Source organism: Camelina sativa, chromosome 14, assembly GCF_000633955.1.
Source record: "Camelina sativa cultivar DH55 chromosome 14, Cs, whole genome shotgun sequence".
Lineage (NCBI taxonomy): Eukaryota > Viridiplantae > Streptophyta > Magnoliopsida > Brassicales > Brassicaceae > Camelina > Camelina sativa.
The window spans coordinates 6,884,361-6,907,911 of record NC_025698.1 but is presented as its reverse complement, the minus strand read 5'-3'; the positions used below and the strand labels follow the sequence as shown (position 1 = coordinate 6,907,911).

Below are 23,551 nucleotides of genomic sequence, written 5' to 3'. Positions count from 1 at the left end.
GTTGAGTTTGTCTTGTTTCTGTCAAGCACAACTTTCTCCTACTTTCTACGACCAAACTTGTCCAAACGCTCTCTCAACCATCCGATCATCAATCCGAACCGCAATCAGCCGTGAACGTAGGATGGCTGCGTCTCTCATCCGTCTCCATTTCCACGACTGCTTCGTTAACGTATGTAATTAATTAACATTTGCTCCAACATGTGTTTTTTTTTTCAAGTTGCTCCAACATGTGTATACATACAATACCGCTCTAAAAATTATGTTCTGGTTTAATTTTTTTTTTTTTTGTAGGGTTGTGATGCATCGATCATGCTCGTGGCAACTCCTACTATGGAGAGTGAAAGAGATTCACTAGCAAATTTTCAATCGGCAAGAGGATTCGAAGTTATCGATCAAGCCAAATCCGCTGTGGAGAGTGTCTGTCCCGGCGTAGTTTCTTGCGCTGATATTATTGCCGTTGCTGCCAGAGACGCTTCTGAATACGTTAGTCTCCCTCTCTCCATCCATCATTACATACATATATCTTCAAACATAACATCATATTAATAAAACTACTATTTTTTTACAAATTTTTGTAAGAAATATAGTATTTTTTCTTGTTACGACAATATATCGTTTTATCTTAGTTCTAATTATTAATTCTTAAATATGTAAATTTTGGTATCATCAATAGGTCGGAGGTCCAAGGTACGCAGTGAAGGTTGGTCGGAGAGATTCCACCGCCGCGTTTAGAGCTATTGCAGACAGCGGCGATCTCCCCAGCTTCAGTGCAAGCCTCGACACACTCTCTGATCTCTTTCTTCGAAAAGGACTCAACACGAGAGACCTCGTCGCTCTTTCAGGTCAGTCACCCTAGAAAATCACACTTTTATTAGTCACTAATTTCTTAACATTTAAGACCTTTCTTGTGACACACGTAAACCCTATTTTGCAGGAGCTCACACCTTAGGGCAGGCTCAATGCTCCACGTTCAGGGATAGGCTTTACGACAACTCTAGTGACATTGACGTAGGATTCTCCAGCACACGTAAGCGTCGCTGTCCAGCAAACGGTGGAGATACGACTCTAGCACCACTAGATCAAGTGACACCAAATTCGTTTGACAATAACTACTACAGAAACTTGATGCAAAAGAAAGGACTTTTGACAAGCGATCAGGTATTGTTCGGAACCGGAGCTTCAACAGACAGTATCGTGACGGAGTACAGCAGAAACCCATCTAGATTCGCGTCTGACTTCGCAGCTGCAATGATCAAGATGGGAGATATTCAGACACTCACCGGCTCAGATGGACAAATCCGAAGGATCTGCTCTGCTGTTAATTAAAAGAGTTACTATTACTAGTCTTCTCCGAAAAAAGTTTCGAGACCATTAAAATTCAAATTATATTACATGTATATCCCATTTGATTCATTATTGTGGTAATTGTGCGTAACTAATTTCTGAAATAATTCGTTTGTTATTTGAAATTGAAATAATAATAAGGTCCCAATCGTTATTAGTTTTGGACCTTTTTGGTCATGGTTAAAAAACGTTAGTCACAATCTCTGAAAAGTTACATTATCCACATTATGCATACACGTGGAGCTATAATAACAACGTCGCGTGTCGGTCACCACAAGTTTCTCCCAACGGAGAGAATCACCGGTTATTTCCGGTTACTTTTCAATCTCCTCTTCAATTTCTTCCACGTCATTCTCTGTATTCCCCTGTCACAGTCCTTAAAATCTTATTTCGGGTAATACTATAAATACCACGATCGATTCTCTTATCGTGGAGTTCTCAATTTACAAGGAATCTGCAGTATTGTGTGTGTTTGTTTTTTATTTGCCGGAGATGAGAAGCGGCGGCTTGGGAATGATGTCATCTTCGTCGGGGATTTTGTCGTCTTCTTCGGCGGCAGCAATCGTAGCGCTTAATCTAAAGGAGGCTACGAATTGGTGGTCGGATGTGAACGAATCTCCGGTGTGGCAAGATCGTATCTTTCATATCCTCGCTGTTCTTTATGGGATTGTTTCCGTCATTGCTGTGGTACCGTTACTTTGTCCTCTTCTCGTTTTTTTTTTTGAAATGTTTGGTTTGAGATTGGAATTTGGGGAAATGGGTTAATCTGAAAATTGAAAAGATTAGGGATTTCAAGGTTGAATGTGTTGCGGGCTGGTTAAGAAAAGCCCTAAAATTGATTGAAAGTTTCCATTTTTTTTTTGGTTCTAGGTTCAATTGGTAAGAATACAATTGAGGGTTCCTGAATATGGCTGGACGACACAAAAGGTCTTTCATTTTCTCAATTTCCTGGTGAACGGAGGTGTGTTTTCTTGTCTCTCTTGTTACTTTTTTTTTTTAGTTTATCTGTGTATCTTTTTTGTTGATTGCTTCGTCTTCTTCCTTGTAGTTCGAGCTCTAGTTTTTGTCTTCCGACGAGATGCACAGAATATGCAGCCAGAGGTTTGGTGTCTCCATTGTGTCATTGTGATTTAACCTCATTGATTGATGGTGGTCTTTGTGAAATTTCTAAACTTGCAAGTTTTTCTTGATTTTTCTTGTAGATTCTGCAACACATGTTGCTTGACATTCCAAGCCTTGCTTTCTTCACTACATATGCGCTTCTGGTCCTCTTTTGGGCAGAAATTTACTACCAGGTGAAACAATATGTTCTGTATATTCTTTAAAAATTTGTTTCTGGTACATTGTTGTTGATGTTAACTCCATCCCGACAGGCACGTGCTGTATCAACTGATGGACTGAGGCCAAGTTTCTTCACAATTAATGCAGTTGTATACGTAATTCAGGTGAAACTAACTTTCTATTTGGCCTTTCTAGTAACTAATATCTGAGAGATTTGCAAAGTCTTAGAGTTAACCTTGAACTTGGTGGTCTGTGGGCCTGAGCTTGTTATTACAATTCCTTGCTCTCCATCTGTGTCTGATTGATGTGGGCTTCCTCAGCTTTAATCTTTCATGTGAATTTATTAATTCCAGATTGCTCTTTGGTTGGTATTGTGGTGGAAGCCTGTTCACCTTATGGTAATCATTTCTAAGATGTTCTTTGCAGGTATAGCTTGAAGCATAATTCATCTTGTACGTGTATTGATTATATTCGTTTTACGTGCTCTGTGGCTCATCTCTTGTGAATGTATATTGCAGGTGTCTCATTGTTCGCGGCACTTGGCTTTTTACTATATGGAGGAAGGTAAGTGTGTTGCCACTGCATATGCTACACCATGATGGTAGCTCAGTTTACATGCTTGTTACTTGCTGCCACAAATGAGTTGTTGTCATCATTGTGTAAACTAGGATTCCTGCCCTCCTCTGATGGCTGGCTGGCTAGACTTGATCCTTTTAGTGCCATCAGGCTTTATCTATATACCACTACTGTTATGAAAACAAAATTATTATGAAGTTGCCTTGGTTTATCCTATTTTGTGACTATTTCTTTGCAGGCTCTTCCTGATGCTTCAACGATTTCCAGTAGAATCTAAAGGGCGGCGCAAGAAGCTACAAGAGGTGAACATTGGATTTTAAACCAAAGTTACCCCGATCTTCTATTTCCATTCTTGGATTTTAAACCCCTTTTTATGTTGTTATTCGAATTGCAGGTTGGATACGTAACAAGCATATGCTTTACATGTTTCCTCATCAGATGCATCATGGTAAAAGATATACTCATCATACTAATTGATATGAATAGACTGTGTCTTGTTGGTTGAGTTCTCTTTGTTAGTGGTCAATCCCCGAAACGAAAGCTAACCAGAAATTTAATTTCATCATCTTTTAATGGTCTAGATGTGCTTTGATGCGTTTGACGATGCAGCAGATCTCGATGTCTTAGATCACCCAATCCTAAACTTCATATACTATCTGGTAAGCTCTCTCTATACACCTATTGAGATCCCATAGATATGCATATATATATATATACACACTACGTGGATCTTACACTCTAAATGTGAAAATCTTTTGAAAATGTCTAAGCAAAAGTGTGTGTCGTGTTAACTTACAGTTGGTGGAGATATTACCTTCGTCTCTGGTCCTCTTTATCCTAAGAAAGCTTCCACCAAAACGCGGTATCACACAGTACAGTCCAATCCACTGAAAATGTTTGACAATCGAAACACTGAGGTAACTACGGTACCTTTTTACTGGATGATACAATAACAAAGAAAAATTTAAGAAACAGCTGAAGAAGAAGGGTCGAAAGATGATCTGTTTTTCTTTTTTCTTTTTTGGGTTTAAACCGGAAGTTAATATCGTGTAGGTACCGGTAAACAGAGGGGTTCTTGTTCCTTTAATAGAAAAATATGTACATTGTAAGGGGGTTGCAGAACAATGTGGTTGTGATTTCTTTCTAACTAATTCGATGTGGTTGATTAGTAAGTAATAGTCTCTCTTGTTTATACAGTTTCAAGGTAGTTTGGTGATATATGGACCTTGACTTGTCATTTCAAATTTCCAATCGAAGTAGTTTTGACTGGTTGGTTTTAATTCTACTGTCTTTTCCCACTTTTGTCTACTGAAAGTTAGGTGAAATTTTCCAAGTACTAATAATGGTGTTCTTGTCTTTCCAAGTACAAAATGTTGTTCAACTGTAAATAAATTTTGCAGAATGTGTATTTAGATCAGTTTGTTGTCATATGAATTGTGAGAGAGAGAGAGAGACAAAGACGCAATCGGCAAAAATAGTGAATTTTAAAACCAGCAAAGAACGTACGAAAAATTGTAGGATAAGAAAGATGTCTTCCTCTTTGGTCGTCCAAAGCACACCACTGGTGTATCAATTAAAAAGCAAAAACCACCGATCCAGCGGAGTCAGAGTCAGAATAATTCGTTTATCGAGGAAATAAACAAACGGTGAGGATAAGAGAAGGAAAACAAACCTTTCACCTTAAGTTACGTGAATCTTCTTCTTTTGTGATTTTTCTGACGGCTCATGTTCTTCACACGAGTAACGTACTATAACTATTTTATTAAATCCTTTTACAAGAAAATATATTAAAAATCGTAACCTTTTCCAACTTTAAAGCTTGTTTTTCTTCTTCTACGTCTGTTTTATCATTTGACCGATACGAGATTACAGAATCACATTTAAATTTATCTTTGACTATATTGAGTGATTTATGTCTTGTTATAGATTTTGGATCAGTTACGTTTGTGTTTTTACACTAAAATATAAAAGTGATCAGAAAAAAGAAAATTCATTTTTTCTTCCTTTGTGTGTGTGTTAGTGGATTCAAAAGCTTGACACGTGCGCAAGATAACATTTTTAAAAACATAATGACGCGCCAAGTCGTTGTCTAAAGTCTAAACTCATCTCAAACTATAACAGCTGTTTCTTTGTTCTTTTATGTTTTTCTCTGCATGAACCCTAAATCCAGTAAAGTAGGACAAACTTTTGAATATTTTGCCATTCAAGGACACTACTTTGAGAGTCCTGCTTCTGAAAAATAATGGCCAAGGACTCACTTCTTCCATTATTTTCACTTGAGGACTCGCTTTTCACCTATATATGTATAAGTCAACATATATCTTCCTTTCTCCTCCCACAACAAACCCTAGCTGCTTTGATTTTCTGGATCTGTGATTCTCCATGACGATTATCTTCGATCGCCACTCAGATCAGAACGGTTCGTTACTCATTTATCTTCTTCTGAGTTTTAGTGTAGGGCTTTCTTCAAGTTTTTAAATTGGGTCCATGTTCTGTTTTGAAATGATCTGGTCATTAGATTCGCATATCATGGATGATCTCATGAGTTTTGGATTCAGTTTCAGTTTTTATTTTGTGGGTTTGTCGGACTGAATTCGGAAAACTTTGATTATGATCATTGAATAGATGCAGGAGATGAGATTGGAGAGAAGAATCAGGGGATTACCAAAGAGGAACAAGAAACAGAGTTGGTGTTAGATGCAGGTTTTGAGGCTCCTCACACCAACTCCTTTGGTCACACCTTCAGGTAAATATCTTTTTTCGAGTCATATTCACACCAGAGAGATTGCAAAATCGAAACTTTATTCGATGTTTTCATATGAAAGGGATTATGATGTTGAGAGTGAGAGGAGAAGAGGTGTTGAGGAATTTTACAGGGTAAATCACATTGGCCAAACAGTTGATTTCGTGAGGAAGATGAGGGACGAATACGGGAAGCTAAACCGAACCGAGATGAGCATTTGGGAATGCTGTGAGCTTCTGAATGAGTTCATCGACGAGAGTGATCCTGATTTGGACGAACCTCAGATTGAGCATTTGCTTCAGACAGCTGAAGCCATCAGAAAAGATTACCCTGATGAAGACTGGCTCCATCTGACCGGTCTTATCCATGGTACTAAATTCTATTTGATGATTCGTTTCGATCGCATTAACAGATGGTTTACCTGTTTAATGATTTTTTTTGTATTGGTGTGTATTGTGTGAATTCAGATCTTGGAAAAGTTCTTCTTCACTCTTCATTTGGTGAGCTTCCTCAGTGGGCTGTTGTTGGTGAGTTTTGTTGTGTTTGGTGAGGATCGTTTTCTTCTATTCTTTCTCGAATGACTAATATCTCTTTTACAGGTGATACATATCCGGTGGGATGTGCGTTTGATGAATCTATTGTTCACCACAAGGTATATAAGATACTTTAACATTGTTTTGAGTTTTAAAACATCTGAAAGTTGATTTCATTGCGGGTTTATTGATGTAGTACTTCAAGGAGAATCAAGACTATGATAACCCGAGTTACAACACCAAGTACGGGATATACACTGAAGGCTGTGGGCTTGATAATGTGTTAATGTCTTGGGGACATGATGATTATATGTATCTCGTAAGTAAATTATAATCTCAACATTTGTTTTCGACTTATACCGGACATGTAAGAATCTCTATTTGACTATAAAAGCTGAATCTCACAGGTTGCAAAAGAGAATCAAACTACATTACCATCAGCCGGTCTTTTCATCATCAGATACCATTCTTTCTACGGTATCTTGAAACACATTCCCATTTACTCACATCTACGGGGTGATATAGATGAGTCATGACTATAAAAGTCACCGGGTTTCTTCATGTTATATGGTTTTGCAGCTCTTCACAAATCAGAAGCATACAAGCATTTGATGAACGATGAAGACACAGAGAACATGAAGTGGCTGAAAGTGTTCAACAAGTATGATCTCTACAGCAAAAGCAAAGTTCGTGTAAACGTGGATGAAGTGAAACCATATTATCTCTCTCTGATCAACAAGGTATATATATATGTACAATTGTATCTTCACATTTGATATGGTCAAATCTAGATGCAAACTTCAGTTTTTCTTGTTCCTAACCGGCTAAATCTATCGCCTTCTGTTGTTTGCAGTATTTTCCGGCAAAGTTGAAGTGGTGAAACTCAGAAGTAGAAAGTTGTCTAATAAAATTGAATGTAACTGTAAACCTAAAGGCAATAATGGACATGCCTTGAAGAATAAAACAGAGTGTTGTTGTTTCGTTTGAGCTAAGTTCCATTTGCAACGGGTGTTTTAGAGATGTGCATTCCGGTTGATAAAATACACATTATAAAGTCAGTGACTAGTAGATATGACAGGGGATGAGTTTAAAACCAGAAGAATCCCAAAAGCAAAATTAAAACTGAAAACGCTATTCTAAAGCGTGGTCATCCTGCAAAAAGGCCTACAGCGAGAAAACCATACCCCAAGCTGTCAACCAAATGGAGCAACTCCAATAAGACCTGCAAAATGAGACGGCAAAAACTTCTCTTAGAAAATAACAATATGACTTCTCTCACTTGCCAATTAAAAAGAAACTACATGAGATGTTTCTTACACTGAATCTGATTCCATAGTACCAATCAATTCCTTGAGTTCTTTACGTCCATTGAAGACTAGAGAGGGTAGTGCGTGGATTGTGGGAGTCCCATCTCTGCCTCTGTAAGCCTTTTAGTACAAAGAAGAAAAACAATCAGAATGTATATTTTCTAATCTGTCAATGAAAGTGAATCATGAACAAATGGTAGACAAGAAACAAAAGAAAAAGAAAAAAGAAAAAAAAACAACGATTGGGCTTATATAACCTTAGCGATAATACTCAAAGGCGTACCGATCTCAAGAAATTCCTCAGAGCAAGTGTGTTTAACAATCTACAAAATTAAGAAAGAAGAAGAAAAAAGAAAAAACACAACATATCATATCATTGCTTCAACCAGAGGTGTTGTTGGAATAAGCTAGCGAAAGACGAATTGCTTTATACCTTGACTTCTTTGCGACGAAGCACCCTTTCGTAAAGTTCATTCAAAGGTTCATCAAACACATTTCTTTTAAAAGTACCATAAAATCCAACTACATTAACCCGGCCAGTATCGTCTTCCTATAAGAGATAGGATAGCAAAACAATCAGGCAGAGTAAAAGTTTTCTAACAAAGAAACATTAAATATATTACCAGAAACCAAGGGACAGTTTTCTGGCTTAGTAGAATCTCTTCGGACTCCGTATTCAATAAACCAGCCTCTTTAAACTCCGTTTTCAATAAACCAGCTTATTTGGAAGACTCCGTTTTAACAACAAGTTCGGCCTAATGAGAGAGTAACAACAAACAACAAATCTTTCTGACTCTCTCTATTAATATTATAATTTCAAAGCAGAGAGAGAGAGAGAGATGTAAAGAAGATACAAGAAAGAATCCAAAAAAAAAAAAACCTTTTTCAGTGAGAGAAACAGCCAAAACGCCACTGCGTTTACACATGAAAGCTTCATTAGATCCGACTTTTCCAGATACAGCGACAAGGAGACTCGATATATCGCTGTTACCAATCAATTCCCCTACAAAAAAAAAAAAAAATCCAATTCATAGGTTTTTTTCGATTCTTGGATTTTGAAAGCTAAAAAAAAAAAAATCTCAAAACCCTACCCAACTCTTGAAGCTCTTTCACGCGGACAGTTCTGTTCAGAATCTGAGCTTGACTGTTGTTGGTCGTCCAGAGAAGAATAATCTTATAAATTACGGGAAAAAAAAAACAAATACTGTAAATAAAAAAATTGAGCAAAGTCGTAACCTTTTACAGTCCGAACTCCTTAAGTAAAGGAAAGCGGCACCACCAGCAGCGCAAACATCGTTTCTACTTTTTTAAATCCAAAATCTGAGTCTTCGAATTTGATAATTCTTTCACACAAAACAAATCAGTAAAAAAAGTCTCGGGCCCTAGGGGATTAGTCTCTGTTCCCACATAGGTCTGGAAATATATCCTGGATTATTAAAAAAATAAACATAATAAATATATTTTTTTAAATAAATAAAAACCCAATAAATTTGAAAAGGTTGTTTTTAATTAATCTCTGTTCGCTTAATAGTCAGACAACGCGAGAAGGACATGAGAATCAACGGTCAACTATGATGACCTTTTCTTTCTCTCGTTCGCTTCATCTTCATGTCATGTGTCTGCTGTAACTGCTCCTCCGAGTCCGGGACCGAGGTATACAGAGTTAAAAAAAGTTGCGATTTTTTTGGAGATTAGATTCACTTTCTCTCTTCCTGTTTTCCGACATGGGTCTTTACTACCATCATCGGTGGGTGATGCTGCTCGTTGCTCTTGTCCTAGAGCTGCTAAGCTGTTTCTGTTAGTTTGTAATTGAGTTTGGTCTTATTAATGGAGTTCTATAATTAAATGAATTAATGTGTCTCTAATTACTGAAGAATAGTGTAGACATTCGGTTGTTATTAGATATGTTCGACATGTCGGTTGTGACAAGTTACCAACGGTTACGACCGTACGACTTATATATAACTGTGGTGTGTTGTAAAACAAAAATGTAACAAGTTTCATGTAAACAAAAATTTAAGTTTTCCTTCTTTGTCTTCTCAAAAAGAGAAGAGACAAAGTCTCTTACTTTCTTTTCTTCTTCCTCTCAATATTCTAACATGGTATCAGAACAATCTCTCTGGTTTGCTCAGTCCTGCACTTGCTAACCTCTCTAGCCTTGCTCAATCTCGATGTCTCTTGGAATAGACTCCTGGTGAACTCCCTGAAGTGTTCAACGAATTGCTCAAGCTCAAGTCTCTCATGGCTCGCTCTAATAGATTCACAGGAGGAATCCCCAAGTCGTTGGCAAATTCACAGACTTTGAACTTGCTTAACTTGGGGAACAATTCATTGAGTGGTCCTTTGCGTCTAAATTGTTCTGTGATGACTAACTTGACCTTACTTGATCTGGGATCCAATAGATTCAATGGCTCTTTGCCTGAAAATCTACCGGCTTGCAGAAACCTGAGGAACGTTGATCTTTCCCAGAACCCCTTCCGCGGCCAGGTGCCTGAGAGCTTCAAGGAGTTTCAAAGCCTTTCTTATTTCTCGCTTTCAAATTGCAGCCTTGTTAACATTTCATCGACACTTCACGTCCTTCAGCACTGCAAGAACCTGACGAATCTGATTCTCACCTTGAATTTTCATGGAGAGATGTTACCTGGTGACCTGAGTCTTCATTTCGAGAACCTGGTGGTACTTGCTATTCCAAACTGTAGGCTTACCGGTCAAATCCCAAGATGGTTGAGTACGAGCACCCATCTACATGTGTTGGATCTATCATGCAACCATTTAACTGGAGCTATCCCGAATTGGTTTGATGGTTTCACCGACCTTTTCTACTTGGATTTGTCGAATAACTCATTCACAGGAAAGATCCCAAAAAGCTTAACCAGGCTCCAGAGGCTCACAACTGAAGATGTCTCATTCCAATACCCATCTCTAGATTTCACATACATGCAGTATAAACAGATGTTCTTGTCCCCTCCAACGCTTGAACTCAGCCAAAACAATCTTTCTGGACCCATATGGCAGGAGTTTGGAAACTTGAAGCAGCTTTATGTATTTAATCTGAATGCCAACAGATTATCGGGACCGATCCCTAGCTCGCTTTCGGAAATGACAAGCCTAGTGGTTCTTGATTTGTCCAATAACCGTATTACTGGTTCAATCCCGAAATCTCTGGAGAAACTGACATTACTGTCCAAGTTCAGTGTCGCTAACAATAGTCTCTCAGGGAAAATCCCTTCTGGTGGTCAATTTCTTACATTTCCTATCTCAAGTTTCGAGGGAAACCATCTATGTGGTGATTACGTGCTTCAATGTCAACTAGAGGCACCAGGCAAGAAGCTACCAAGAACCAGCGAGAGTGACAGTGATAGTGACTTTGCCTTACATTTTTCATATGGAGTGGCTCTTGGGTTTGGTTTATCCTTGGTTGTTTTTGCTTTTCGCCACAAGCTGTTCAGCTTTTAATTTTCACGGCATCAAGGTTCATGTTACATACGTACCACAACCTCAGATCATGAACCAATAGTGATGGTGACTTTGCCTTAAAGTTTTCATATGGAGTGACTTTTGGGTTTCTCTTTTTTTATTTTTTTATTATAGCGACAGAGCTCGATGTCTACTAACGCTTTCGTTTGATGAATCTATTGTTCACCACAAGGTATATAATATATAGATCCTTAATATTTAGTTTGAAATGTTGTTTCGAGTTTTGTAACATCTGAAAGCTGATTTCATTGCGGGTTTCTTGATGTAGTACTTTAAGAAGAATCACGACTATGATAAACCTGAGTTACAACACCAAGTATGGGATACACACCGAAGGCTGTGGGCTTGATAATGCGTTAATGTCTTGGGGACATGATAAGTAAATTGCAAATGTCTTGGGGACATGATAAGTAAATTGCAATCTCAAACAAATGCCAAAATTGTAAACCATATATCACTAGAATATTAGAAAACCGGCCGTGAGTAAAATAAGTTCACTATTGGTAACGGATAAATAGAGTGTCGAAAAGAAAGTTGACAAAATGCGAATTAAAATTTGTGCAAAATGTTATTGGCAAAATACTTGCATGCATATTAATCAATAAATTTATGTGACCCATAAATTTATGTTAATAATTAGTATGCTACTCTCATTGTATCATAATAGATGATTTAGGATTTTCACCAAGATTTTAAAAAATAATAAATATTATATTATTATTAATTATTTTTGTTTTATATTTCTTTTAATACTTATTTACTCATTCTTTTTTTACATTTGTCATTCAAATGTATATCTATATTTAATTATTATTATAAAAGTAAAACCACTAATTAGTTGTTTGATTTTAAAAATAACAATATATTAAATACACTTAAAAAAACATCATTTGTGATACATAAAAAGAACATCAACCTTTATGATACATAAAAACTATTAAATTATAATAACATGACAATTCTACGATATAGAAAATTGTCAATGCTACAACTAGCTTTAATGGGAGTATTGCTTCCAAGTTGAAGTTGGCTTATGTAGTTTACCTCACAGAAAGTGCATATAACATATAAAAAAATCAGAAAACCAGTCACCTTGTAGTCAAAGCTGAACATGGGTTGCCATGTTTGGTCGTTGTTCATGATCTGCAATATAGAAGAAGAGCACTACATCAGCAAAGTAAATACTATAATTTCAGTTGTAACATTTTTTTTTACCTGAGTATACATTGTCATCCTATCTCAGAAATCGTATTTCATTCTTTCAATTAGTATACCATCTAAAGTGTTGTTCCCAATCAACATCAACTGTTTAGAATTTTTATCGTCAATGTTAGAACTTGTATAGTTGGTAACCAATAATATCATATACTACATCAAAAAAAAAAAAAACTTACATTTGGATTAATGGAATTTGCACAAATTCATAACCACCACGTAAATGTTCGATTGTTAGAGATGATCGAGAACGAGGAAAAATCACATCTGGTTCCGACCAATAGCTGGTTACAGCATCAAAACATAGTAAAGAACATGCATAAGAAAGAAACAATCAACTTATATAAATACACTTTTTACTAACCTAAACCTGTGAATGACACCAAAATCCTTGCTCAATTTTTTATCGTCAAAGCGAAAGGGCTCATTCAATTCTTTATGCAAAGACACTCCAAATAGAAATCAAATCAAGTTAAACTAACTAAAAAAATCCAAAATATGGAGGCTAACTACACACTTACACCATACCAAACACACAACTGATATTAATATATCAAACCATTAAGAAAAAAATCCACCCAAATCAAAATGTGATTAAACCATTAACAAAGCACAAACCTAAATTAATACACCCCCGATTCTAGTAACGTTTAATACAGATACCCAAAATGATGCATGTACTTATAACTTAACCTATCCAAAAATCGTATTCCTTATTGCAATTAGTTTGCCAACTAATATGTTGATTCCAATTAACATCAACGGTATAGAAGATTGTCAATGTTAGAATTTGTATTTGGCATTCAACAACAAATACATCATGAAAAAAGCAACTTACACTTGGATTAATGAAATTGCACAAAAGAGGCACTCGTCAAGTCCAGTCTAGTCCATTTGTTTATACTCAAACTCAAATTCTAATATTAAAAAAATATAGGAAAAGTGATCAGTTCATCCACATGTTTTTTTTGTTGAGCGTTCTACATAATAGAGCTTTCCATAGTTTGATTTGAATAAAATTAACATGACAATTAACAAAAACATTTTTAATAAATTAATACTACATATAACCAATAAAAATAATTTAATAAAACCATCAGCCACTTTTAAAAAGAAAAAGAAAAGAAATAAGAAGTTAATTATGAAAGAGAAATTATTTTTTTTGGTATTTTTTCCATCTTTCTTAATTATTAGTAGCATTGATGAAATTCATCAATTCATCAGATTCTTTATTTTCCCAACAAATCTTTTAATTCATCGTAATAGTGTATTTTAAAATACTGTAAAATAGAACAAAATATGCCATCGTAATGTGTACTTTATGCTGCATAAGTATGAAAGTATATTTTGCATAAGTATGAAAGTACACATCATAAGTTATGCTTATGCATGAAAGAATATTTTGCATAGTTCTTTTACGTCGGAGAATGGACAATCATATTATGTTTTAATATAAATACTTGATTTTATTAATTAACGAGGTTATACTAACTCCTGTGATTTCACTCATTAACTATATAGATTGTAAAGGCATCAATTTTGACATTTTGTTTAAAACTCAAGTCTTTATCTTTGATTATTCCTTTTTTGTTGAAATGTCTTAGATTTTTCCATTGTTCAATATTGAATCTTTTGAGTTTTGATGGCAGATAAATTATTTATATGTACACTATATACTTCAGTAGTTATAGTTTTATACTTTTATAGAACAACAAAAACATAAATAAATAAAATAACTGACCCAAAACAAAGTGTATTATATACTGAATCCATGATAGGTTACAAACTAAAAAGATTCCTCCTTTGTATCTTTGCAACACTCCAAGCGTTTCAACAATCTTCAACCAGAAGGCAAGCTAATCCTACGGGCAAAGGGCTGGTGTCTAATTTTTCTCGCTTATGGGTTGTCCCGCTGTATGATTTAGACTTCTTCTTTGATCTTCTATCTAACTCTTCTAGCAATTCTTTCTTATATATTCCAAAAATCTTCCCCATCATCATACAAGCCCTGCAAAAAAATAACACAATATTATTCTTTCAGCAAATCTGATTCATCACCTAAGTATATTCTATAAAATGAGTGTTTCTTACTCTGACTTTGACTTCAGTTTATCAACCATACTTTCAAATGAGCCCTCTCCTTTAAAGACCCGAAGAGATCGTCCCTTGGGTCCTTGAATCACGAGATTCCCAGCTTTGTCTTTTACAGCCTACCATATATATATACACAGGCACGAAATCAGATGTAACTTGACTTGCACAGCCCGTGAAAAAAAAAAACAAACAAAAGAAACATGGGGTTCCCATACCTTGCCAACAAAAGTCAAGTAAGTACCAATATTAAGAGCACGCCCATGACAATTATGTTCAAGTACCTAAAGAAAAACAATCACCTTGTTGTTTCAATCCAAGTAAAAAGATGTGTTATATATATATAACAGAGAAAAACAATACAATGAATATACGAAAAGAAACCTTTGTGCCTTGGGGTAAAACAACCCCTTCGAAGAGTTCACTTGCTGGCATATCAAATGGATACCGATTAAAAATACCATGAAATCCAACGGCATCTTCAACTCCCAGTACATTCACCTGATGACCCGTATTATCTTCCTAAATTTGAGAGAGAGAGATAGTAAATAACCAAGGGAAAGGTTAAAATTGCAGGCAGAAAAAAATAGCAAATAAAGGTTTGAATGTTATCTTACTAGATACCAAGGAGTCTCCTCTTGACGTAACAGAAAGTTTAGAGACGTCTTTACCAAACTACCATCTTCTAACTCGATCTTACAATCCACTTTGGCCTGAAGTATATATATATATATATATATATATATATATATATGTTATCAGAAGAGTAAGCACACATGATGCAATATAACACCATCACAAGAGTAAGCACATATGATGCCAAAGGCCAACACATTACAAAAGCAATATTATTATTACCTGTTCCTTCACAAGAACACCCAAGAGACCATTATTCTTGCAGTTAAGGGCCGCTGCAGAACCAACTCTTCCGGATACCACAACAAGGAGACTCGTGGTGTTTTTTGCAAGCAACTCATCATCTGAAAGAAAAAAAAACACAACTGGATCGTATCATCCAAAACCAATACAGATGTAAAAATAACCAAAATTCGAAAAATAGAAACGTACCTAACCGATTTAGATCGCGTACACGGGTAATATTGTCCAAGTAGTCAGCTCTCCTGAGCCATGGCAAACACACAACATTAGTTGATTGATTGATGAAGCGGTGGATATACATTCAGATATCCACAAGGATATAGGGAATGAGAGACTAACCTTCTAATTTTACGGCCGAAGAGATAATATCCTACACCAGTGCATGAAAAAAAAACAGCTACTTCAACCAACAACTAGACAACAAATTTAAAACAAAGAGTTTGCATCAAACGATACAATCTTAAGGAAAAAACCCTAAATTGATCTTCAAAAACACCAAAGTTATTGGGAAACATACACTTTCCATCGAGCGAGGTTGGAGTTGTCTACTTGTCTATGCTTATAAGAATCCAGAGAGAAGAGCAGGGATGGGTCGCCGAGTAAAATCGAGAGGAGAGGAGAGCAGGTCAGCAGGGTTGAAGAACCTCTCTTAATTCTTAAATGACTTAGTTTGTTTTGAAGTGAAATACTAACTTACAAGTGATAGGTTAAGGCCCAACAGAATGAAGCCCAATCCAAAAAACGAAACCCAAGCACGAAGGATGACGTCATCACGGGTCCACGTGGGACACATAAGGAAGGTGTGAACACAGCTTAAGATTATGTTGGCGCCGGTCACGGGAGCGAGGGAACTCCAAAATTCCAAATCATTTGATAATTGATGTATTTTTATAATTAGTTCACTTAGTTATTTAAAACTAAATTCATGCTACAGAAGCATGTGAGTTATAATTTTAACATTTAACCCAAAAAGTATGTGTACTAAATGTTGTAAAAAAATGTTGAATTTTTATTTGTATGAAATTAAAAATTTCTCATCTAAACCTTGTCCTTTATTTCATTTATTCCTTTAATCTTTTATTTATTATTATTCTTTTCTGAAAGAGGGTTTTTTTTTGTTTTGATTCTTTTCCTTCTTTCAACTTCGGTAAACCTTTAGTTTTTTATGCTAAGAGGTATTTTAGTTGTTTGTATAATATATTAGTTATTTTTTGCTCTTCTAAGATTATATGACTTCATATTAGCTTATTACCTTTTTTAGAATATTTTAGTTGTTTTTTGTTAGTTTTGTTATACTGTCCACGTCCATTTTGATCCGTCCAACATTGTCCAATTTGATTTTGGACAAATAGTTGTCTGTGTCTATTAACGTCCAGTCCATTAACAACCATGCCCACTTATGCCCATATTTTTATGGGCTATCCATTAGACAACATATAATAGATTTTGTAAAAGAACTTCTCATAGAACTTCTCTGTATATATAATTTGACTATCATATTAGTTGATATTGATCACCGATTTCATTTATCTTCCGAATTTTCTTCCTTTCAAGACGGGGAGTTTGTCTTCTTTGTTTTCTTTAGTGGGCTCGTTGGAGTTCGTGGACTCTATTTTTGCTTACTACTGTGGCAACAATATCAGACTCAACACAGGTTATCTTGGAGTTTTCTTGAGCTATACGTCTTTAGTGATACGTACGGGAGATTGTAAAAGCCTGATGATGTCAGCTTGCTGATGATTTACCTGCCAATTAGCACATATTCTATATGTAAAATAGCCAAAAGACAATATGGTGTTAAAAAAACATCTTGAGTCTTGACGTTAATAAACGTATGTAGATTTATCTCTAAGAAACTAATTAAATCATTAGAAGTTTGTCCAAGTTGCTGGAGGAACCAATGACCAATAATCGTCTTTCTTGGAATCTTATTTTTTGCTGGTAAAAAGAAACCTTTGCATGATAGGGTAAGGAACAATTTCTAGCATATCGTAAGCTAACAAAACACGCCTTTAAATGGAACAGCCTCTCAAGTCTCTACAGATAATGCTTCCTCATATTCATCATCATCTTCTTAGTCAACACATACAAAGCTTGATGAAACTAACTGTGTGCCAAGGAAGCCGCCATGATTACTCACAATTCACACCAACACATTTGAAACCAACATATGTTCTTCTTTGCTTCCATCACAGTAGCATGTGACGCCCGTTTTCTTTATTTTCCAGTTTCCTCATTTTCTCTCTGTCTTTTTTTTTTTTTCTTTCAATTTTTCTGGTCTTTTACTTGTTCTTGTAGAGTTTCCTTATGGTATCTAGCCACTAATTCACAAAAAGGTGAGTGTTTGGTCATTAGACACTCATGATCTATGAAGCCCGGGGACGGCAGTTCCATGACGTCTCCCGTCTCGGAAACGTTTCAAGTACGAGAACGGCAAAGAAACGGCACAGAAACGTTTCAGAAACGTTTCTATTGTACAATAGGAAACTTAACTTTTTTTCTTCCATTTTCCAATAAAAAAAAAGAAAAATTAACCTTTTAAATATTGTCTAATTAGGGTTTACAAATATCATTGCTCTATATATCTCATCTTTTTGCATTCTTACTGAACGTTGACGTCATTCATCGTAAAACCAAAACACACAAACTTCTATGTTTTTATTTTATTTTTGGTGAAGATAAACTTCTCTGTTTAGTTTTAGGAATGAGTTTCTCAAAGAATAACTTATTTTAATTATTATTTAATATATTATAGTCATGTTTTGTTTCATGAAAATTCTTTATAAGTGACGTTATTTATTTTATTTTACTAATCTATGGATATTTTTATATTTTATATATTATAAAACTGACATATCCCTACCGTACCCGTATCCCTAAAAATTTACTTAGCCGTTTTCCGTTTCCGTCCCCATACCCATATCCCGTATCAGTACCCGTCTCGGTGCAGCATAGCTCATCATATATTAAATGGATTTTTAAGTAATAATATAAACCACCATTAAAGACGATGAAAACCTTTAACAGAGAGATTGAAATTTTCATAATCTACATAAAGAATACCTACCGAAAATGGATGTATCTCTAAAAGTTTGAACTGGAAAGACATTGCGGCTATATATTACGTGTGCCATTGATGATTTGGTTGTTGTAGAGGGAGAAAGGCATCGTGAGACACGACATTAGTCAGTAAGTTAGGGTTCCCTAGGTTAATTTTCTGTGAGAACGGTTTCATTTTCTATCAAATGTATAACATTTTGATCTAAAGCTAAGATGGCTGTATACGTGGCATTGGATGACACAAATTAGAGAATTAAATTTGAGAATATACCTGTTTAAGTGGTGGCATCTTCATAGAGCTTTTCATTTTGCTGACACGGACATGGACGACGCTTTTAGAAGGCTCAAATATAATTGTCCATATTATTAGTTTAGATTTTATCCAATATAACATATACGTATATATTTTTAAAAATAGATGTAACTAGTATTTGATTATATCATATGTCTAATGTTGCTATATAACCTAAATGTTTGAAAAATGAATTAAAATTTTGATTTTTCCAATGATAAATATAGCTTATCCATGGATACTCATCAAATAGGCAAAATGGTAATTAATAACTAAATATTGTATGTCAGCTGCTGACTCGGTATCCGAAAAAATTTGAACTCGAATTTGAATATGAATAGTACTCGAGAAAACCCGAATAACTAACCAATTAATCTATTTTGTGATATCTCATTGATTTTGAGTATTTTCAAATAGTTCGGATAGTTTTATTACCAATAGTTTTGATTTCTGTTATGAATAACTTGGGATTAAGAGTCAAAGAACATACATCTCGAGGAGTATTTAGAGACTTTAGAGTTAACTTTAGACTTTAGAATTAAAAAGATATAAGGCCGACTGTAAAATATATACGCAAAAACAATCCTAAACACAAACATGGTCCCGTAACCAGGAGCGGACCCAGCAAAAAATATTAGTGGGGGCAATTCCTCTTGTAATGGAGTCGAATTCTTTACCTCAAGGAATTTTGAGCAAATTTAAAGTTATCTTTCCACTTAAATAACTTGCTTTAGTTTAAAAAATTTATGTATTTCAATTGCACCACTATCCATAACGTAGGTCCGCCCCTGCCCCTAACCACAACTGTTGCTCCCAAAGTGCCAACGCCACCCAAAGAAAAGTTATTTTACCAAAAGTGTAACATGAATCTGGCAGGGGAAATCATGAAGACCATCTGGGTTGTGGAGGCTTTCACTTCAAAAAGACAAAAAGAAGATGACTCGTTGTGGCGGCTTGTGTGTTAGTCTAAATTAGTCAAGACTATACCACAACCGATTTTGCACTCCCTTCTCTTAGGATCCAGCTGGTTACATGTTTTTAAGAGTTTAAAGTAGTCATAATCAAAAGCACAACAACCTAATACATGCGTCTAAAATTGGCTTGAGCTCTATTGTAGATAGATGTATAGAACATGAAATCAAATCATTCAATTTGTACCTTTATAGGCAGCATAAAATAGAGTCCCTCAACTCATTGTTCTTCGAGGTGCGGCAAAAACACCATTAGAATCGACATTCGCTAAGAACCGACCCTAAATAAAATCAAACCAAGTTATTTAATATTTTATTGCTCGTTTCAAAGCCAATAGGACATGAACAACCATGTACCCGTCTCACATAACAACCATCGCTGCGCAACTACAAACATATCAAAAAGTTTTCAATCACAACCTCCAGTATCAAGCTAAACTGATCACTCTTGGAGACTTTATCTTCATATATAAATAATTATGGTCTAAATATGTCATATTAAATTATAATAATAGTAAAAAGTCATCTAAAAAATGATGCATGCACTTTTAACTTAACCTATCCAAAAATTGTATTCCTTATTGTAATTAGTTTGCCAACTAATATGTTGTTTCCAATTAACATCAACACTATAGAAGATTGTCAATGTTAGAACTTGTATTTGGCATTCATAACAATAAATACATAATGAAATCAACTAACACTTGGATTAATGTTTGCACAAAAGCGGCACTCGTCAAGTCCATTTGTTTATACTTAACCTCAAATTCTAATATTCAAAAAATATAGGAGAACTAATGTCCAGTTCACCCACATGGTTTTTTTTTACGGTTGTATATATTAGAGATTTGCAGAGTTTGATTTGAGTATAATTAACATGACAATTAACCAAAACATTTTTAATAAAATAGTACTATGTAACCAAAAATGAATTTAATAAAATCATCAACCACTTTAAAACGAAAAATAAAGAAATAAGAAGTTAATTATGAAAGAGAAAATAATATAAAAATTCTTTATTTGTATTTTTTCCATTTTTCTTAATTATTAGTAGCATTGATGAACTTCATCAATTCATTAGATTCTTTATTTTTTCCAACAAATCTTTTAATTCATCGTAAGATATGTTAAAATACTGTAAAATAGAGATTACAAAAAGAAAAACTGTAAAATAGAACAAAATATGCCATCATAATGTATACTCTCATACTTATGCTTATGCATGAATGAATTATTTGCATAGTTCTTTTACCTCGGATCATATTATGATTTAATATAAATACTTGATTTAATTAATTAACGAGGTTATACTAACTCGTGTGATTTAACTCATTAACTAAAGATTTTAAAGGGATCAATTTTTGTTTTAAACTCAGTCTTTATCTTTGATTATTCCTTTATCTTTGAATCTTTTAAGTTTTGATGGCAGATATATTATATTTACAGTATATATGAGGATTATATACTTCAGTAGTTATAGACCAACAAAAACATAAATAAATAATTGACTCAAAACAAAGTGTATATAGCATATAGGAAAAGACTTTTTATGTATTGAATTGATCGTCTCTAAATATACTGTAATTTAAGAACAATGATAAACAAACAGTATAATAAATAAGTTAATATATTTCATAGATAAATAGTTAAATACATAGTATGTTGACGGCAATTAAAAAAAGAAATACATATATATATATATTCCGTCGTAAGATAAATAAATATTGTGTGACAAAAATGAAATTAAAAATAATAATAAAAGAAATTAAAAAATAATAAATATAAATATTGTTTGCTTTTAATCTGTTCCAATGCTTCCAATCCCCCAAATTGTCTTTTGTCTCCTTTCCTTTTCGTTTTTAGGGTTTTTTTCTTTTCTTTTCTTCTTCTTCTTCTTCTTCTTCTTCTTTAGCTCTGCTCTCTCTCTCTCTCTCTTCTTCTTCTTCTTCTTCTTCTCAATTTCCCCAAAATAAATTCCTCTGAAAGGTTATAATTTTCACTCTCCCCGAATACGATTTTTCATAAGTATACAATAAGCCGATCTTGGCTTTTTTTTTTTTTAATTTCTTTTTGTTTCTTCTGCATCTCGATACTTGGGTTGGGTGTGAGGCTGATTTCGTTCTAATCTGTTGTTGAAGTCTTTGGCTTGAAAGCAATAATATGGAAGGGCATCCTATACCTCGCACTGTCGAAGAGGTCTTTAGCGACTTTCGTGGCCGTAGAGCTGGTCTCATCAAGGCTCTCTCTACTGGTCAGCTCTCGATCCCTTTCTCTCCTAATACTCTGTTTCCTTCTGCTCTAGAGAAATCTTTTATTTTTTAATTTGTCTAGATTTGCGAGCTTTTATGCTTGTTTGTTTCAATTGGGTTTTCTTCGTTTATTGAGTAAAAAGCTCAAAAGAAAGATTTCAGCTTTGTTCTCCTTTCATGTTCTTGGTTTAATTTAATTTGCTTGGATTTGACGATTCATGTTTTTGTTTTGCAGATGTTCAGAAGTTTTACCATCAGTGTGACCCTGGTGAGTTTTTTTTCTTTTCATTACCCATGTTTTAAGTCTTTGTATAGCTTCGTAACGCATTGATTCCTTGCTTGTTATAGTTGGCTTTCTAGAGTTTTTTTATTTTATTATTATACTAAAGTTAAGATTTTTAAGTGCAAGAGAGTTCCTTTTGGGGTTTGGATTAGGGAAGAATTTGTGATGGAAAATGCATTTTTTTTGTTATAATACTTTAGATATCTTCTTCCTTATTAGATCCCATCTGCAGTAGATTTGTTGTCTTGATCCTTTGTCTAGTTGTCTCCTCTATTAGTAGTTTTACCTTCCTGTCAGAGTTGTTGTCTGTCTGTCTCAACAGTTTTTTTCGTTTCATGGTAACAGATTGAGACTTTAAATGTTTGTGTGTTTCAACATATACGTAACTATGATGGAGCTAGTTTTCTGTGTGACTTTCTCATCTTAGGGTAATTATTTTTTTACTAATGCAGAGAAGGAAAACTTGTGTCTTTATGGACTTCCAAATGAGACATGGGAGGTTAATCTCCCCGTCGAGGAGGTTCCCCCCGAGCTTCCTGAACCAGCTTTAGGCATCAATTTCGCAAGGGATGGTATGCTAGAGAAAGATTGGATATCTTTGGTTGCAGTTCACAGTGATTCGTGGCTTATCTCTGTTGCATTCTACTTTGGTGCACGTTTTGGATTTGGGAAGAATGAGAGGTAAGATTCCTTCTCTGCTCAGTGTTCTATGTTAATTTCCCTTGTACACATGTTTAGTAAAGTTACACAATGATCGTTATGGTAGCTGCAACATTCTAGCATTTATCACCTCATTAACTCTTATTACAATCTCTGGTTCACCTCTAAAATCAAGATATTTTGTTCTGTGAAAAAACTCTGTACAAGTTGAATCATTTACTTCAGTAATTAGAAGTGTATCCAGAAGTGTTGTGAATCACACCAGGCTGAATCAATTTTACTGATTCATATTAAATTCAATGTTTATGTGAGCCTCTAGTTCCTCAAATTTGTAGAACAGTGTTTGTATTCTCTGAGCTTGTAGAGTCAAATCGTTTATTTTTCTTGCCTCATTGTTCTCAGGAAGAGGCTCTTCCAGATGATAAATGATCTCCCAACCATTTTTGAGGTTGTGACTGGCAATGCAAAGCAATCCAAGGATCAATCTGCTAACCACAACAGTAGCAGAAGCAAATCTAGCGGTGCCAAGGTAGAAGCTTCTGTTTACTCCATTCTTTTTTCTTTTCCCTCACAGTCTAGCTATCTCTGTT

At 34.9% G+C, this 23,551-nt stretch overlaps 7 protein-coding genes across 13 annotated transcripts in view; 5 read left to right on the top strand and 2 right to left on the bottom strand.

Moving 5' to 3' along the window:
- Window positions 1-1,484, top strand: part of LOC104740124 (peroxidase 4) — a 3,569-nt gene extending 2,085 nt beyond the window's left edge. Inside the window, exons 2-5 of one of the 2 annotated variants that reach the window (XM_010460653.1) lie at window positions 7-169; window positions 292-483; window positions 674-842; window positions 935-1,484. In XM_010460653.1, the coding sequence (XP_010458955.1) occupies window positions 7-169; window positions 292-483; window positions 674-842; window positions 935-1,326 (916 nt within the window). In that variant the 3' untranslated portion in view covers window positions 1,327-1,484. The remainder of the gene's footprint in view (window positions 1-6; window positions 170-291; window positions 484-673; window positions 843-934) is intronic. The other variant, XM_019235851.1, reaches the window with a different exon arrangement.
- LOC104740123 (protein TOM THREE HOMOLOG 1-like) lies at window positions 1,729-4,440 on the top strand. Its single transcript, XM_010460652.2, has 11 exons — window positions 1,729-2,031; window positions 2,215-2,305; window positions 2,393-2,445; window positions 2,547-2,639; window positions 2,718-2,789; window positions 2,979-3,051; window positions 3,144-3,189; window positions 3,440-3,503; window positions 3,596-3,649; window positions 3,783-3,860; window positions 4,000-4,440. The coding sequence occupies exons 1-11, from the start codon at window positions 1,837-1,839 to the stop codon at window positions 4,090-4,092; spliced, it is 912 nt and encodes a 303-aa protein (XP_010458954.1). The 5' UTR covers window positions 1,729-1,836; the 3' UTR covers window positions 4,093-4,440.
- LOC104740121 (inositol oxygenase 1) lies at window positions 5,332-7,469 on the top strand. Of its 2 annotated transcripts, none has more exons than XM_010460650.2 (9): window positions 5,332-5,620; window positions 5,833-5,947; window positions 6,027-6,313; window positions 6,412-6,471; window positions 6,544-6,596; window positions 6,674-6,796; window positions 6,885-6,954; window positions 7,057-7,217; window positions 7,331-7,469. In XM_010460650.2, the coding sequence occupies exons 1-9, from the start codon at window positions 5,584-5,586 to the stop codon at window positions 7,355-7,357; spliced, it is 933 nt and encodes a 310-aa protein (XP_010458952.1). In that variant the 5' UTR covers window positions 5,332-5,583; the 3' UTR covers window positions 7,358-7,469. The 2 variants fall into 2 exon arrangements, with proteins under 2 accessions (XP_010458952.1, XP_010458951.1); XM_010460649.2 differs by having other exon boundaries at window positions 5,827-5,947.
- LOC104740122 lies at window positions 7,455-9,193 on the bottom strand. Of its 3 annotated transcripts, none has more exons than XR_760156.2 (8): window positions 9,021-9,190; window positions 8,876-8,928; window positions 8,665-8,787; window positions 8,408-8,539; window positions 8,218-8,334; window positions 8,068-8,107; window positions 7,795-7,904; window positions 7,455-7,699 (listed from the first exon to the last, which is right to left on the bottom strand). XR_760156.2 is itself a non-coding variant. In XM_010460651.2 (7 exons), the coding sequence occupies exons 3-7, from the start codon at window positions 8,719-8,721 to the stop codon at window positions 7,642-7,644; spliced, it is 408 nt and encodes a 135-aa protein (XP_010458953.1). In that variant the 5' UTR covers window positions 8,722-8,787; window positions 8,876-8,928; window positions 9,021-9,193; the 3' UTR covers window positions 7,455-7,641. The 3 variants fall into 3 exon arrangements, 1 of the variants encoding a protein (XP_010458953.1); XR_760155.2 differs by having other exon boundaries at window positions 8,042-8,107; window positions 9,021-9,189; XM_010460651.2 differs by lacking the exon at window positions 8,408-8,539 and having other exon boundaries at window positions 8,042-8,107; window positions 9,021-9,193.
- Window positions 9,698-11,240, top strand: LOC104743305 (phytosulfokine receptor 1-like). Its single transcript, XM_010464401.1, has 2 exons — window positions 9,698-9,754; window positions 9,972-11,240. Exons 1-2 carry the CDS (start codon window positions 9,698-9,700, stop codon window positions 11,238-11,240), a joined length of 1,326 nt encoding a protein of 441 aa, XP_010462703.1.
- Window positions 14,224-16,081, bottom strand: LOC104740120 (E3 ubiquitin-protein ligase SPL1-like). Its single transcript, XM_010460648.2, has 9 exons — window positions 15,964-16,081; window positions 15,786-15,859; window positions 15,636-15,688; window positions 15,426-15,547; window positions 15,185-15,280; window positions 14,952-15,089; window positions 14,786-14,851; window positions 14,568-14,686; window positions 14,224-14,484 (listed from the first exon to the last, which is right to left on the bottom strand). Exons 1-9 carry the CDS (start codon window positions 15,970-15,972, stop codon window positions 14,307-14,309), a joined length of 855 nt encoding a protein of 284 aa, XP_010458950.1. The 5' UTR covers window positions 15,973-16,081; the 3' UTR covers window positions 14,224-14,306.
- The window catches only part of LOC104740119 (PHD finger protein ALFIN-LIKE 7), a 4,566-nt gene continuing 2,669 nt past the window's right edge, over window positions 21,655-23,551 (top strand). The window contains exons 1-4 of one of the 3 annotated variants that reach the window (XM_019236213.1): window positions 21,655-22,020; window positions 22,254-22,286; window positions 22,754-22,982; window positions 23,364-23,490. In XM_019236213.1, coding sequence (XP_019091758.1) covers window positions 21,930-22,020; window positions 22,254-22,286; window positions 22,754-22,982; window positions 23,364-23,490 — 480 coding nt within the window. In that variant the 5' untranslated portion in view covers window positions 21,655-21,929. The remainder of the gene's footprint in view (window positions 22,021-22,253; window positions 22,287-22,753; window positions 22,983-23,363; window positions 23,491-23,551) is intronic. The other 2 variants (XM_019236212.1, XM_010460645.2) reach the window with 2 other exon arrangements.